Here is a 16,222-nt window from a genome sequence, read left to right as displayed (position 1 = left end):
TAACTTAGTTAGCCCTCTCCTACCTTTCCAGTCTTCTCCAATGAGTGCTTTTTGATCCAGTGACACTGGCCCCCTGCCTGTTGCATGAACAAGACACTCCATCTCTCAGGTCTGGGCCTTTTCTCTGGCAGTTCCCCATGCCTGGAAAGCTCTTCCTCCTCTGCTTTCAACAGTTTGACCTACTGGCTTCCCTTAAGTCCCAACTAAAATATCATTTTTTATCGGAAGCCTTTTCCAACTCCTCTTAATTTTAATGTCTTCCTTGTGTTAATTATTTCCTATTTATCCTGCATATAGCTTGTATTTTTTTATATATGTGTGTATATGTGTTTAAATATATATACACACACACATATATACATATATATGTTTGCATATGGTCTCCTCTATTAGATTGTAAGAAGACAAGAACTGTCTTTTGCCTCTTTTTGTATCCCTCAGGGCTTAGCACAATGCCCAATACATAGTAGGAGCTTAATAAATGTTGATTGATTGATTGGTTGGTTGGTTGATTGATTGTGTATTGTGTGTGGGGGGGGAGTGGAGACATGTGAAATGGGGGAATGAGAAAGCTTTGAGGGGAGAAGGAAGAAGAGGCAGTAAAGGTGAGGGTGCAGAAAGGATGAAAAGTGAAAGGAGAGCTAGGAAAGGTAGAAGAGAGAATAGGCCAGAGGGAAGAGAGATATGGGGAACTTAAAGGGATTTGAAAAAGGAGAAGGAAAAAAGCAGGAAAGAAACATAAAAAAGGGAGAAGAAAAGTGGAAGAGCGACTTAAGAGAACAAAGGAGAGAAAAAAAAAGAAAAGTGAGGAGAAGAATGGAAAGAAACAAGCATTCATGAAATTGCCTTATATGTGCTAGGCACATACATACTCATTTAATCCTCACAACCATCCTGGGAAGTTGGTAATATTATCTTCATTTTGCAGTTGAGGGAACTGCAGCAGACAGAGGTTAACTAAAAACTGGCTAGACTCACACAACTAAGTGTTTGAGGCCACATTTGAACTCAGGTCTTCCTGACTCCGGCTCCATCAGGGAGAGAAAAGGGGAGAGGGGCAAGTGAGAGAAAAAGAGAGAAAGGAAAGAGAAAAGAGAAGGGAGGAAATCAGAGAAGAATATGGGGAGAGAAAAGGGAGAAGAAAGGAGAGAAAGAAAAAAGAGCATAAAAAAGGGAATGAAAAGTAGAGGAGAGAGAGCGAGAGAGAGGACGAGGCAAGGCTCCCTCCTGCCTCCCCTCCTCCCGCCCAGGCCTGGATCACTCGCAGTCCCCTCCCTCGGGGGGCTGCTCAGCTCCCAGCCTTCTGGGCTCTGTGCTCAGCGCTTCGCGCTCCGCCGGCCAGGACGGGCCGGGCCAGGCCAGCCCCGCGGGGGAGGGAGGCGGAGGCGGGGCCGGAGCCGGGCGGCGCTGTCAGTGTGGAGCTGAGCGGAATGCAGCGGCCCGAGGCCTGGCCACGTCCGCACCCAGGGGAGGGGGCCGCCGCGGAGGCAGCGGCGGCAGCCCGGGGGGGAACGGCGCCGGGCGCTGGGGCCACGGAGCCCCCGGGGCTGCGGGTACGCTACGCGCTCGGGAGCGTTCGGAGCTGCGGCCAACTCACAACTTCCCCAGCTCTGGGGCGGCGGCGGCGGCGGCGGCCAGGGCGCAGCTCCAGGAACTTTCGGCCACTGCCGTCGTCCGGACTGGGGCGCGGGGGTGGGAAAGGGCCAGAAGGGGTGGGAGGGCTCTTGGTGTCGCGAGCCCGAGTAAGGAAAGGGCTCTGGGGTACGAGAAGGAAAAAAGTTATGAGCTCTTGGTCCAAATTCACTGGGAGGGTTCTGGATCTGGGCTTGGCTGAGAGTCTAGATCGATTTGGGAGTGGGATAGGGGGTACAGGGCGTGGGCACAGTGAACAATTCGACTGGGCGCATGTATTGAGAAAAAGTCCGAGCGCCCATTGATTTCTGGGGGTCCCAAGAGAACATGCCAACTCTAGGAACCCGAAAGAGAGGAGCAAGGCTGCCAACTTGATAGGGAATGAAGGGTGGGGGTGGGGAGAGGGGAAGCTGCCCCTCCTCTTGGCCAAGTTCGAGATCCAGCCCGGTGGATGTGTCGGATTCTGCATCTGATTGACATTCCCAAGCTCTCTGGGAAAGTGGATCCCAGTCCCGAATCAAATCCTGAAGCTCTGGAATCTGTAGGAAGAAGGTTCTGCTGGGGTGGGTGAAGGAGAATTTAGAAAAGGACCCCCGTCAGTCTCCCCAGCCCAGGTTCTGTGATACACTCCGACTTAGACTCTGGAGCAGTCAGTGCATGACAGAACTTGGGTTTGGGTGGACCTTCTGCACGAAAGGGGTCACCCAGCAGCAGGCCTTGGCCTCTGAGGCAGGGGAGTAGAAGCTTCTTGGAAACTCAGCAGCCTCAGAAAAGAAGAGTTAGTGGGCATTTAAGTGTTGGGGCAGTGAGGAGACTGCAGAACAGAGTCAGATACTCTATGGATCTCCGTGAAAGGGATCCCTCAAAGCCCAAAGAATCCCTTTCTTCAGTCAATGGTATGAATAGGTCTGGGGTCACTTCCCTCCTCAGCCACCTTACTCTACCTTTCCTTGGGGTCAGTTGCAGGAACCATCTCTCTACACTGTCAAAGCAGTTTTCATCCTGGATAATGATGGACATCGGCTTCTGGCCAAGGTAACTCCCTACCTCTCCTCTCCCTCCAGCCCGTCCTCATCAAAGGATGAGGTCCCCAGAAATCCAAAGATGAGAGTCCCCTGGATTCCAGGCCAGTGTAAGACACTAGCCCTCCTCCATGAGATCTCAGCATAGGTTCTATGAGAGACCCACCCCCCTGCCACGTTCAGATTTTCAGTTTGGGTTGCATGTGGTATGAGAAAGGAGTTGTCTTCACCTTGCAGTGGCTCCTTCACGGCAGTCTTTTCTCCACCCTTTCCAATGGCCAGATGGATCTCAAGAAAATGAAGGGACATCATATACAGCCTTCCAGGGATTTAGAAGTAACAATACAAATAAATGGAACTCGGGAGTCCCAGTTGGCCCCAATCTAGCAACTAAGTTATCTTCATTATCTGCTACTTAACAAACAGTCGTAACGTCACAGAATGTCAGCACTAGAAGGCAGTTTAGAAATGATACCGTCCATTCCCCTGCATTCTACAGACAAGGAACCAAAGGCCTAGAGAGGGGAGGTAATTTGCCCAAATTCACGCAGCTAGTTAGTGCCAGAATCAGGATTAGAACCCAAGTCTTCATAATACTAATCTGCTTTGTCTACCTTGCTACATTACCTCAGTCAAGTCTTCATTATGTGTTTATGGGTGGAGAAGTCATGACCTAGCAAGGTATATAACCTCTACATTGCTCACTCTGGGGTTTGGAGTGAATTTTTGGATTTAAAAAAAATCATGCTTTACTTTTCATAATATTCAAATGGATTTGTACTCCCGTGCCACACGCTGCCCCCCCCCAAGCATTCTAGCGGGAAGGAATGAGGCAGCTGGTCCATTGGTCCAGTACTACATTTGTAGAAAATCCACTAGTCAGATCTACGTGCAGTTCACTGAGACTCAACTATACCTAGCCCTCTATAGCTGAGAATAAATCATAGGGTCATAGAATTTTTTTTTTTTTGTGGGGCATTGGGGGTTAAGTGACTTGTCCAGGGTCACACAGCTAGTAAGTGTCAAGTGTTTGAGGTTGTATTTGAACTCAGGTCCTCCTGAATCCTGGGACGGTGCTTTATCCACTGTGCCACCTAGCTGCCCCCCCCCCCCCGTCCCCATAATTTTTAAGAGGGGGAACTGAAGCCCAGAGAAGGGGAAATTACTTGTCCATGGCACACAGTTACTAAGTATCAGAGACTGGATTTATACCCAAGTCTTCTGAACTGGCCTGGAGTTTAAAGGTCTATCCAGACATGGTAAATACCACATTTCTCTATAGTTCCTTTCTGAGAAAAGTCCTTTTTACCACTGTCATTTCATTTATAATCTGACTACACAAAATCCCATGTCAAAAAATGGTGAACCTAGGCCCTAGGGATGACATTGTAAGTTCCTACAATACAGCATGCTGGGAAATAGAACTCAGGTCTGCAGGTCTCTGGCCAGGGTTCTCTCCTCATCCCGGGTCATTCCAGTCTACTTGTTCTATCAGACACATCACACTAAACTATCAGACAGTGGTCCGAAGCTCAGGCCACAGCTTCTCCATCCCACCTTGAAGAAAGGCAAAAGGGAAGTTGTGCAAATCCCCCTGGCTGGTGCCTCACTGCCCCCACTGGGGCGCTTCCCCTCCCAGAATAGCTCAATCTGCTCGCTGTCACCTAGTGGCAGCTCTGGAAGAGACCTCTGAGATCAGCTAACCCAACCCCTAAGTGGGGTCATGAAACGAGTAGAATTTAGGAGGTAAGAGTCTTGAGGCTCTAGGTTCTAGAGCTGGGATGTTTCATTCTTCATTCTATAGGAGGCCCTGAAAACTTGGGTGACATTTGCCTCTGGAAAAATTCGCTTGCAGAAGGAGTTGCATTTCTTAAATGAGGCAGAATCAAAACCAGTGGGGAAACCAGTGGTGTGGTGATTGTACCCCTAATGTAGTCTAACTCAATAAGGCCTCTAAGCAAACGCAGGACAATTAAGAGAAAACCAGAGAGCCCACTGACCTCCAGCTGCTTCTAAAAGAAGACAGCAGGCTTGAAAAAACAAATACTTTTCTTTTTATAATCTTTTTGTTTGGAATTGGTGTCGATGGGGTGGGGCGATGCTGAATGTGTTTCCTCTAGGCAGACCCTAGAGATCTTGGGAGCAATAAATAAGAGAGGGGACTCTGGAGGGAGGCGGCTCTGAGTCCAGCCTGCTGGCTCTTACTGCTCAGCCATATTAATTTAACAGTCCAGGCCCCACCACCCTACAGTGTTATCATCTCTTCTCCTCCCTTTTCTCTAGTATTATGATGATACATTCCCCTCCATAAAGGAGCAGAAAGCCTTTGAGAAAAATGTCTTCAACAAGACTTATAGGACTGACAGTAAGTGATTGCATTTTCAACTTAATCCACTTCTGCCTTACTCCCCACCCCCAAACTGTACCCTCCAACCTGGCAAAATTTGGCCCTATCTCCTCTGCACTTCCTTTCCCACCTCTGAGACTTCCCATCAGCCATTTCTTTTAATTGGGGTGATGGCTCCCTGACTCTGACCCTCCCTCCCTTCCTTCTCTCCTTCTTCCCACATCCCTCCCACCTGCCTATTCTGAGAAGCCTTCCTGACCCATTCAACACTCAATTTGTCTTATTATATCAAGACTAATGTCTAGAGGTCTGTCCTTCTCCTCTAAGGGCTTGCGGTCCATTCTTCCTTCCCTACTGCCTCCCTCTAACTTGGAGTTCCCAAGGGCAGAAGTTATGTTTGGCCTCGCTCTCAATGGGCCAGGTCTCCTTTCTCTGAAAACTTTGCCTTATTTACTTTATATCTCTAGGTTGTAGACTTGTAGCCCTGCTTTCACATAAGCCTCAGTGGCCCAGCCTGGGAAAATATGTTTGAGCTACATGGAGGAGAGGAAGGGAAGTTGTGGGAAATGTACAGTCAGTCAGTCAATTAATAAACATTTATTAAGCACCTACTACAGTTATCCCTTCCACATCCAACTTTGTCTAACAAGGTTTCGATACATCACTGGTTGGCATAAGAAATTAAATGGGAATTTTGGGGGAGTTTTGGGGAGGTGGAAAACAACACTTGAAGGCCAGCAGATGACACAGAGAAAGTTTAGAAACTCAAAAATGCATAAAATATATGTATAGTATTGTATAATATCAACGCAGATTTCACAGTAAGGTACTATATAAAGATCCCATAAAAAAAAAAAAAAGGAAAACAAATTCAGACTTCTCTGGTATGAAGGGAGGGCCAAAAAATTTTCCTCAGATTTTCCAGATCTTGGGGGCGCCAAGCCCCTAGCTCCTGCAATGTGGAAGGCACTGGGGATACCAGAAAAAAAAAGATAAAGGATTGTCCCTGATCTCAAGGAGCAGCAGAGGGGATGAGTAAGACAGGGCTGGGCCAACTGAGGCTAGAAGGTGGGTGGAGCATGAGGCCGGGGGAGGGAGCCTGAATGTCCTCCCTTTCTTCCCTCCTCACATCCTTTCAGGTGAGATTGCCTTTTTTGGGGGCATGACCATTGTCTACAAGAGCAGCATCGACCTTTTCCTGTACGTGGTAGGGTCATCCCAGGAGAATGAGGTGAACACAAGGGCCTGGGGGAGACAATGGGGACTGATGAAAAGCCTGTGGAAAGGGTTGGGATGGGTTGGGGCGAGGGAGCCTCTGAGGATTTGGGGGGCTAGGTACTGGTTTTCTTTCTGGGGCCTAGCAAACCACCCTACTACCTAAGGAAAATCCTTGAACCAAGAGACACCTTGAAAACTCATCTCATCCAATGCTGCTGCCTCCAGTAGCCTCAAATGAGCCTTGACAACTTAGTTAGCCTTTTATCCTTTTCTGATCTCAATCAAAGGAGATTCCAGGATCTCTCTTCATACTATGATCCAGCTTCACTCAGATGTGAAGCCATTCACTTCCCTGCTAAGGCCTACCTACTTCAGGGCCATCCCAATACCTTTTGGGAATGGAAAAACCATTCACCCCCAGGTATCTAAAGTCTCTCCTTGGCCTTACTGGGTCCAATCTCTTTCTTTTCTTCCCCACCCCCCCACTACTCCATCCAGCTGATGCTCATGTCGGTCCTCACCTGCCTGTTTGATTCCCTGAACCATGTGTTACGGTAAGTAACAGCCTTGGTCCCAGAGGTAAGAGCCATTCCCCTGAGCCCTGAAAACTCTCATCTTCCGGACACCTTCAACTCTAAGGAAGTACCTTCCATGAATGCTCCCCCAGCCCCAGCCTCCTCAGAACTGGGAAGAGAACCCTCCCTTCTCCTCTGGTTCTCATTCCTAGCCACCTTGCCCCATGACTGCCACTCTAGAAGAAAGCTGAGAGGGTATGACCATGTAGAAGGTACAGCCATTGTGGACTTGGATTCAGGTTGGAGCCCTTAATGGTTGCGATTTTAAATTTATTTTTATTTTGGTGAGGCAATTGGGGTTAAGTGACTTGCCCAGGGTCACACAGCTAGTAAGTGTCAAGTGTCTGAGACCGGATTTGAACTCAGGTCCTCCTGACTTCAGGGCCGGTGCTCTATCCACTGTGCCACCTAACTGCCCAATGGGTGCAATTTTAAGTGAAGGCTTGGGCCAGTGAGGGGTAAGGTAGATAAAAGAAAAGTCCTACCACAGGATCGGAGATACCTAGACATGTTCCTCATTTTCTCCATCCCACCATATGCATCCCAACTCCTGAGCACCTCTGTTTTCTGGGAGAGGGTAATTGTTGGGGGGGGCCCATAGTCTTCTGTCAGAAGCAGGCGGTTGACTCAGATGACTGGCTATGCCTTCAGGAGGAACATAGAGAAACGCTCGCTAGTGGAGAACATGGATGGAGCCTTCCTGGTGGTGGACGAGATCGTGGATGGCGGGTGAGAAGGGGATGGGTGGGAAAGGGGGCCGCCGTGGACACTCCACGGGAATTATCAGGGACATTCATATAATGCCATCCCGATAAGCTTCGGTTCTGAGCTACAGCTTTCACAGAGAGTGTGAGTGTGAAAGAAAACACTTTGTGGACCTAAAATTCTACGTGAGAGGCAGCCTGTGAATAGAGGACCACCCTTGGAGTCAGAAAGATCTAGGTTCCTGTTTTGTTTTGTTTTGTTTTGTTTTGTTTTTGCAGGGCAATGGGGGTTAAGTGACTTGCCCAGGGTCACACAGCTAGTAAGTGTCAAATGTCTGAGGCCGGATTTGAACTCAGGTACTCCTGAATCCAGGGCCGGTGCTTTATCCACTGCGCCACCTAGCCGCCCCTAGGTTCCTGTTTTAAATACTTATTAACTGGGGAGCCACGAGCCAGTGACTTTACTTCTCAGGTGTCCAAGCAAGCCCAAGATAATAAATGACTGATAAGTGGTTGAGTTACTTTGTTTTTGGTGGGGCAATGGGGGTTAAGTGACTTGCCCAGGGTCACACAGCTAGTAAGTGTCAAGTGTCTGAAGTTGGATTTGAACTTGGATCCTCCTGAATCCAGGGCCAGTGCTTTATCCACTGTGCCACCTAGCTGCCCTGAGTTACTTTGGTAAGAAGGAATTTCTCCACCACATGTTCCTTACATGGGTAAAATCATTTGTCTGTCTCCTCCCTCTTCCAAATCTATATAAATGTGAGTTATTACAATTTAAAAGCCCAACTAGACCAATACCGATCATTCTCAGCCATTCACTGTACATGTTATTTGTAAATCCTGCATCAGCTTCTTCCTAATGTGCAACATGGGTTCCATTCACCTTCCCACAATACTTTAGTCAGAGCTCAGAGAATTCAGTCTAATTTTACTATTAGCCAAGGCCAAAGAGATCGATGAGGTTAGATCTGATGAAAAACAAGACTAGAATATTGAATGAAAATGACTTTTTCAATGATCTCCTATTCGGGGATTATTTTCTAAATCGTGGGCACCTAACATTGGTGCAGATAATGGAAAAATGGCCATAAATGTCCTTGGCTTTTTAGACAGGGTAAAATACTCTATACACAAACTCTTCCCACTCCCCGAGAAAGATCTCAGAGTCTGTAGGCAGGATACCAGACAATTGTGCAATGCAGAGTTAGAGCTAATGTCTCATGGAAGCCCCAGACTTCCTTGGGAAAAGAGGAAGCATTTGATCAAGAGGGTGGATTTCTACAAGAGAATGGCTGGGAAAGAAGGAGGTGCTTTAGAACTAGGAAAATCCTTGCTTTTACCAGGTGGGAGTGGAATACCTTGGCAGATATACTGTGAAATCAGGACAGGGTAATCAAAGAAACTGATCTGAACTCCCTGAAAGTCAGGGCACTGGGGATGCCTCACCATCAGGCTGAACCCTGGAAAGAGCTCAGGGCTGGGTGTTACAAGAGGAAACAGAAGTACTCCCAGGTTTTAAGGAGTCCCCAAAAGCTGATGGGGGGAAACAGTGCCACACAGTCTTCATGGAAAGATGGGGCACAAACCCTTCCACAAATTATTTAAGAGCACAATAAAGCAAAGTAAAAACAAATAGCAAGGGGCAGCTAGGTGGCGCAGTGGATAGAGCACCGGCCCTGAAGTCAGGAGTACCTGATTTCAAATCCAGCCTCAGACACTTAACACTTACTAGCTGTGTGACCCTGGGCAAGTCACTTAACCCTCATTGCCCTGCAAAAAAAACCAAAACAAATAGCAATAATTCACATTTATATAATTTATATATATATATATATGTTACCATAGTGTCTTTTTTTTTGTAGGGCAGTGAGGGTTAAGTGACTTGCCCAGGGTCACCCAGCTAGTAAGTGTCAACTGTCTGGGGCCAGCTTTGAACTCAGGTCCTCCTGAATCTAGGACTGGTGTTTTATCCACTATGCCACCTAGCTGCCCCCACCATAGTATCTTAAGGTTACAAAGCACTTACCTTACAACACTGTGAGATCATTGAGATCACAATTATACACCATCAAGTCTGATATTATCATTTTACAGAAGAAGAAACTGAGGCACAGAGAGGTTAATTGATTTGCTCAGGGTCACACAGCTATTAAGTGTCTAAGGTAAGGCTTGAACATGGGGCCTTCCTCACTCCATATACCATATGCCACAGATGAGGAAAAGAAGCCCAAATAAGTTAGGTGACTCAGCCAAGATCATATAATTAATAAGTGCCAGACTTGACATTCAAACAAATACAAATGAACAGAGTAAAACCCAAGTTATTTGGACAAGAGAAAGGCTGCTCTGACCCCTTGAAGTTTTTTAGACTGGACCAGTGATTTCACAGATACAGGGCAATCCCAGTGAGGGCATTTCCTAGATCAAGGCTTATGGCATCTGCTCCACAATTTACAGTTTGAGAGTCACCTAGAAAAACTTGGAAATTAAGTGACTGGCCCAGGGTCACACAACCAGCATGTGTCAGAAATAGGATTTGAACCCGAATCTTCTTGACCCTGAGGCCGGCTCTCTATCCATGAAACCAAGCTGCCTCCTTTGATTATGGCATTATTAAAAATATTTTTAAAATTAAATTATTAAACATGTCATTACTTTCAAGGACAATAGTGGGGTACTCATTAGTAAAATGAGGAAAATGGATGGAAAAAAATTACAAGGAAGGGGACTTAATTATATAAGAATGTTCCCATAAACATCAGAGTCCTTTCAAGTATAGGAATTTATTGCTGGAGCAAGGGGAGGGGAAGGGAAATGAATATTTATTAAGCACCTACTATGTGTCAGGCACTGTGCTAAGCACTTTATAACAATGATCTCATTTGATCCTCACAATAACCCTGGGAGCTGGTATTATTATCCCCATTTTATAGTGGAAGAAATGGAGACAAACTGGTTAAGTGACACAGCTACTGAGGTTGGATTTGAACTCATATCTTCCTGAATCCAGGCCTAATGCTGTATCCACTGTGTCACCCAGCTGCCTATAGAGGTCGAATGCATAATTTCTAAAAGAAAAGTAGCCCTAAAAAGCTACTAATTTGAAATCGGATCCCCTCTACCCACTAGTCTAAAAATTGTGATCTTTCTACCCCATAGGCCACATGATGTAGAATAGGGTCCTAAATTTGAAGTCAGGAAGATCTGGGTTCAAATTCTACTTCTGATGCTGGCTGTGGAAAACATGAACCTTCACCTCTCTGAGTCTCAATTTCCTCCTCTGTAAGATGAAAATGGGAATAATAACACCAATGGTGCTTCTCCAGTTGAGATAATGTGTATAAAACACTTAACCAGCTTGTGAATCAGCTATCATTCATGACTCAGCCACAGTCACATTGTGTGAATTGTTAGGGCCAGTTCTGAATTCAGAGGGTCCAAATGAGTGACATTTTACTGTGTAGGACAGAGGCCTAAATGCTGGGCCAGGGTGGGAGGAAGGATTTAAAGGAAATGGGCAAGCCAATTCAAATAAGTCAGAGAAGGCTTCCAGGAGGAGTGTTCACCTGGGCTTTGAGAAGGAAGAGAGGGAGGGAGGGGGGAAAGAAAAAAGGGAGGAAGGAAGGAGAAAGGGAAAGAGGAAAGAAAGAAGGAAGGGAGGGGTGAGAAGGAAAGAAAGAATGGAAGGAGGAAGGAAAGATAAAGGGAAGGAAGGGAAGGAGGAAAGAAGGAAAGAAGGAAAAGAATAAGGGAGGGAGGGAGGAGAGGAGGGAGGAGAGAAAGAAGGGAAGGAAGAAGAAAGCATTTATGAAGAACTTATCTGCAAAGCACTGTGTTAAGTGCTGAGGACACAAACAGAAAAGCAAGTCAGTCTCTGGTCTCAAGGGATGCTTAGTGGAGAGAAAATTGGGAAGAGAACTAATTTTGCACCATTTTCCTCCTGTTGTTTTCATTTGTAGTGTTATTCTGGAGAATGATCCCCAGCAGGTGATCCAGAAAGTGAACTTCCGGGTAAGGAAGCTCCCCTCTCTCCATCCTCACCTGAGGTACAGGGTAGCAGGAAGGGGTTGGCTAGAAACCTCCCTTCCTTCTCCCCTTCTCTTTTTCTCTCCTACCTGGGGACCAATACTTGCAAGGCTGGAGCCTGCCAGAGATATCAAAACATGTGGTGGGTCACATTAAATCGGACTGGGAATCAGATTAAAATGTAATTGGGGAATATTTAACAAAAAAAAATGTAAACAATATTACATTTTAAAGTTAAGTCAGTATGCTGCCTGTGTATTATACACATTAGTGCCCCCCTCCTCCAACCTTTTCTTTTTTTGGAAACAATCAGGTTTATGTGACCTGCCCAGAGTCACACAGCTAGTAATTGTCTGAGGCTTGATTTGAACTCTGATCCTCCTGACTCCAAGGCCAGTGTTCTATCCAATGTGCCACCTAGCTGCCCCTAGGTCACCCCCTTTTCTTTTCTTTTCTTTTTTTTTTTGTGGGGCAATGAGGGTTAAGTGACTTGCCCAGGGTCACACAGCTGGTAAGTGTCACATGTCTGAGGCTTGATTTGAACTCAGGTCTTCCTGAATTCAGGGCTGGTGCTTTATCCACTGCACAACCTAGCTGCCCCAGTCACCTCCTTTTCTATTTGAGTTTGACACCACCCATCTATAAAATGGTACTAGTAATACTTTTACTAATCGCCTCATTGGATTGTTTTGAGGAAAGCATATGTTAAAGCTTAAGGCTCTATCTTGTACTTGTTCAGTCATGTCCAATGCTTCGTGACCCCATTTGGGGTTTTCTTGGCAAAGATACTGGAGTGGTTTTGCCATTTCCTTCTCCGACTGCAATCTGTCAAATTAGACAGATGAGGACCTGAGGCAAACAGTGATGTGCCTTGCCCAGGGTCACACAGCTAGTAAGTGTCCAAGGGCAGATTTGAACTCAGGAAGAGGAGTCTTCCTGTCTTCAGGCCTGACACTCTATCCACTGTACCTCCTAGCTGCCCAAGGGCTCTGTGTTGGGGAGGGTAATTATTATTATCCATAAAGTGAGGGGCTTGGACTAGCTGGTCTCTAAGGTATTTTCCTCTAAGTTCCATGATCTTAAAATCACCTGTTGCCTTAGACTTGAAAATCATTTGTCCTAGTCTAGTTTGCTTCACAGTTGGATGAGATTTTCTCCCTCATGCCTTCCCCTACATGTCAGGAGAAATCCAGGGCTCCCAGGTGCCAAAGTGCCGTCTGAGGGTTTATCTTGGGTGTGAGATAGGTGCCCCTGGATCCTCCACACCTCCACTATTCCACCATGCCCCTCGTCCTGTGCTTCTCCTGCTCTGCCCTTGTCTTCTCCCTCGTGTTCCTGCCCCCCTGCTATGCCCCACTCTTCCTCACACTCCTTCCACTGGCTTTGCTTCTCCACAGGTAGATGACAGCGGCCTGTCTGAGCAGAGTGTGGCCCAGGTAGGCACCCTGGAACCTGGAATCCAAGAGGGTCGGGGGGGTGGATCTCAAGGGAGCGCTTGAGAAGGGAGAGGGGAGAGGGAGCAGGCCCAGAAACTCAAAGGAGGGAGGGGGGAAAAGAAGTCATGGGAAGAAAGAACATCAGAGAAGGTTCCCAGGGATCCCCAGAAGGATGAGAAGAACTTGACCCCATCAGCTGATCTCATCCTTCCTGAGCCTCCAATAAGAAGCCTTTATTTCCTTCTCTCCTTTTGACGGAAGAAGGGGAAAAAGAACCTCCTTCTCCCCCTCCTCTCCATTCCCCACTTGGAGTTCATGACTTGGAATCCCTTGGCTAGGGACTTTTGGCTCCTAGGGAAGGATTTATACTGTTCCCCAGCCCCCCCAACTCCTTATCCCCCCATACCCTTTTTTTTTTGCAAGGCAATGAGGGTTAAGTGACTTGCCCAGGGTCACAGCTAGTAAGTGTCAAGTGTCTGAGGCCACATTTGAACTCAAGTCCTCCTGAATCCAGGTCCAGTGCTTTATCCACTGTGCCACCTAGCTTCCCATCCCCCTCACCCTTAAACCCATAACACCAGGTTCTTTGAGGCCTCAATCTGTAGCAGAAGTCACATCCTCTGTAAGATCATGCTTGGGCGGGAGGTGGGCTTCCCCAGCTATGGTCCCAACCAGTTTCCAGGACGCAGACTTCTTGCTTATCTGTCTGTCTTTCCTCTACCTGTCCACCCCCACAGGTCCTTCTGCCCAGACTAATCCTGTCTGCATGAAGCTCCCTGCTCCAGGCATTCACTAACCACCTGCTCCCCCTCTGACAGTAGCTGAGGCCAGAGGATGTGCTCAGCTCATTCTGTCTCTTGCAATGGGCCCCAGGTTTGGTACCCACGTTTCCTATTGCAGCTTGCAACAGTTTATCCTACCTAGCTCTGGCTTATCCAGACTACCTCCTGGCCCCTGGGCTCACTTCTCACCTCACATTCCAGCCAGGCAGAGTCAGCAGCTTCGATAGATTTTGGGATGGACAGAGGCTAGAAAGTGGCCACTTAGCAGAGCTCCCAAATGCCCAGATCACTAGTTGTCACCAGGAGGGGATGGAGAAGGCCTAGCTCCTTAATGAGGGGGATTCTTGGGGAAAGGAGCAATAAGAGACTTGGGAGACTGAAATGAGGGAGTTGGGTACATGGTGGGGGGACCCAACGTTTAGCCTCTGACTCAGTGCCTGTCTCTGAAGCGGTGTTGGAGGGCATGTCCAGAGTACAGACCTGTGTGAGTGGCTTTGTTATGTAGGGAGAGGGAAATTACTGCAGTGGTGGGTAGTTAGTTACAGGTGTGTCTGCTTTTATCTTTGCCTGTGTGTAAAGGAAGGAGAGCCTGTCCCCACAAGTCCCAGGGCCATGTCGAGTCCTGTGTGCCTGTGTGTTTGTCTTTGGGTGTGCTGGGGGGTGGGGGTGGGGTGAGGATAAGGCCGTGCCTGCTGGATGCTATCAGCATCCAAGCTCTACCACTCCCTGCTGGGGGACCCTTCCCCAGAGGACAAAGTCAGACTGGCTGCTCGAGGCGACAGTAGCCCGGGGTCCCAGAGCAGGCCAAGAGGTGCCTGGGTAGGGTGAACACTGGAGCTCCTCTCTATCTTTGCCTCCGGGCTCGGACGTGGCCCTGGCACCAGCGTGGGCGGGACCTGGCTCCCTCTGGCCTTGCTACGCCCATGGAGGGGGCTGGGGAGACATGAGTGCCACTCCCTTTGCCCACGTGTCAGCCGCTGGCAGAGAATTTTGAGCTGCCAGGTGGGATTGGGGATGGAGGTCTTGGTTTTGGGGTCCTGACCAAGATTAGAAAGCCAGTTTGAACTCCTCAAGCGTCCCTACCCCCACCCTGGCCACCCCAGGATCAGGTAGAGACACACTATCGCCACCTAGTGGCTGAGCGCCAGCCCTGTGGCAACTCTGAGACAGCTGAGTCCTCTCACCTAGTACAGAGAGAACACTGGCACTCAGGGTCAGCGGGTGACTGACTTTCCTTCTCTCTTCTGTTCTCTCTCTCCCTCCTCCCCCTTCCCAACCAAAATAGGTTCTACAGTCTGCCAAGGAGCAAATTAAGTGGTCTTTACTAAAGTGAAAACCACAGGAGACAAACCTGCCCACCTGCTCCACCGACCATTTCCTCAGTTCTGTTAAAACCCTGAAGAACCAGAAAGACAAAAGGGTCCCTCCCTTTTGCCCTCCCCAGGCCTCCTCCTAATACTAATGTAGAATCCTGAGTTTTTTACCTCTGACACACTGACCAGAGGGGACTTTATTATTGGAATCATAAACTCTCTGAGCTGGAAGGGAATTTGATCATCTTCTATACCCAGACATCCAAATAGGCAGTGTCCTGGAGTGGACAACCAGCCTCCACTAGAAGACTTGCAGTGACAGGGAACTCATTACTTCCCCGAAGCCCATTCCACTTTTGGACCACACTTATAGTTGAGCCAGTCATCCCTTCCCCTGCCTGCTCCCCAAGGCAACCAACTGATCTGCCTGGTTAATGGTGGACTCCTTTGTCTCCATGTCTGGGACCTGAGACCAGTCACTGAGGACTGCAATAAACCAGTTTTTGTCTCCTGTCTGGGGTATCTTGTTTTTCCTGATCCAGAAGGTTGTGTGTCTGTATGAGACTGGTACGTAGGCAACATATGACCATCCTGTCAGGGTATGTGACCTTGTGTTTGTGTGTAGATGCGAGGATGAATCATATGAAGCATCCTATGAGACAAATAAGGGGAAGGAGTGAAGCAATACTATGTTGAATTTGCCAACACATGGTGGGTGGCTTTGCTAAAGATTCTTGACCACTCACTCATTTTTTCCTGCTTTCCCCCAACCCTCCAGTGTTTGGACCTCTGGATTAGCCATCATCATTTGTTTTCTCTTGCCACATTGGGTCCTCACTAATCCTTTCATGATCTATAATCCAGACTAGAAAATTCTTCAGTTTAATCAATCTCTTCAGGCCAGTCACATGTATGCACAGGTATGAAATGTTTATGGGGCTAGGTGACCTAGTGGATAGAGTACTGAGCCTGAAGTCAGAAAGGCTTATCTTTTTGAGTTAAAATCCAACCTCAAACACTTCCTAGCTGTGTGACCCTGGGCAAGTCACAACCTCAGTTAAGTGACTTGCCTCACTTTGCCTCAGTTCCTCATCTGTCAAATGAGCTGGAGAAGGAAATAGCAAACCACTCCAGTATCTTTACCAAGAAAACTCCAAATGGGGT

General features: G+C 47.7%; 1 protein-coding gene across 2 annotated transcripts; it reads left to right on the top strand.

Annotated features, from left to right (window-relative positions):
* The first annotated feature begins 1,383 nt into the window (after nucleotides 1–1,383).
* Nucleotides 1,384–15,571, top strand: COPZ2 (COPI coat complex subunit zeta 2). 2 transcript variants are annotated; one of them, XM_043964337.1, is made up of 9 exons: nucleotides 1,384–1,553; nucleotides 2,593–2,667; nucleotides 4,938–5,019; nucleotides 6,141–6,232; nucleotides 6,718–6,773; nucleotides 7,446–7,523; nucleotides 11,461–11,512; nucleotides 12,925–12,963; nucleotides 13,701–14,385. In XM_043964337.1, the coding sequence occupies exons 1-9, from the start codon at nucleotides 1,431–1,433 to the stop codon at nucleotides 13,731–13,733; spliced, it is 630 nt and encodes a 209-aa protein (XP_043820272.1). In that variant the 5' UTR covers nucleotides 1,384–1,430; the 3' UTR covers nucleotides 13,734–14,385. The 2 variants fall into 2 exon arrangements, with proteins under 2 accessions (XP_043820272.1, XP_043820271.1); XM_043964336.1 differs by lacking the exon at nucleotides 13,701–14,385 and adding an exon at nucleotides 15,031–15,571 and having other exon boundaries at nucleotides 1,387–1,553.
* Nucleotides 15,572–16,222: the final 651 nt, after the last annotated feature.

Source organism: Dromiciops gliroides, chromosome 4 (genome assembly GCF_019393635.1).
Source record: "Dromiciops gliroides isolate mDroGli1 chromosome 4, mDroGli1.pri, whole genome shotgun sequence".
In the NCBI taxonomy this organism is placed as follows: domain Eukaryota; kingdom Metazoa; phylum Chordata; class Mammalia; order Microbiotheria; family Microbiotheriidae; genus Dromiciops; species Dromiciops gliroides.
The sequence above is the reverse complement of the archived record's forward strand: the minus strand, read 5'-3'. Positions and strand labels throughout refer to the sequence as shown.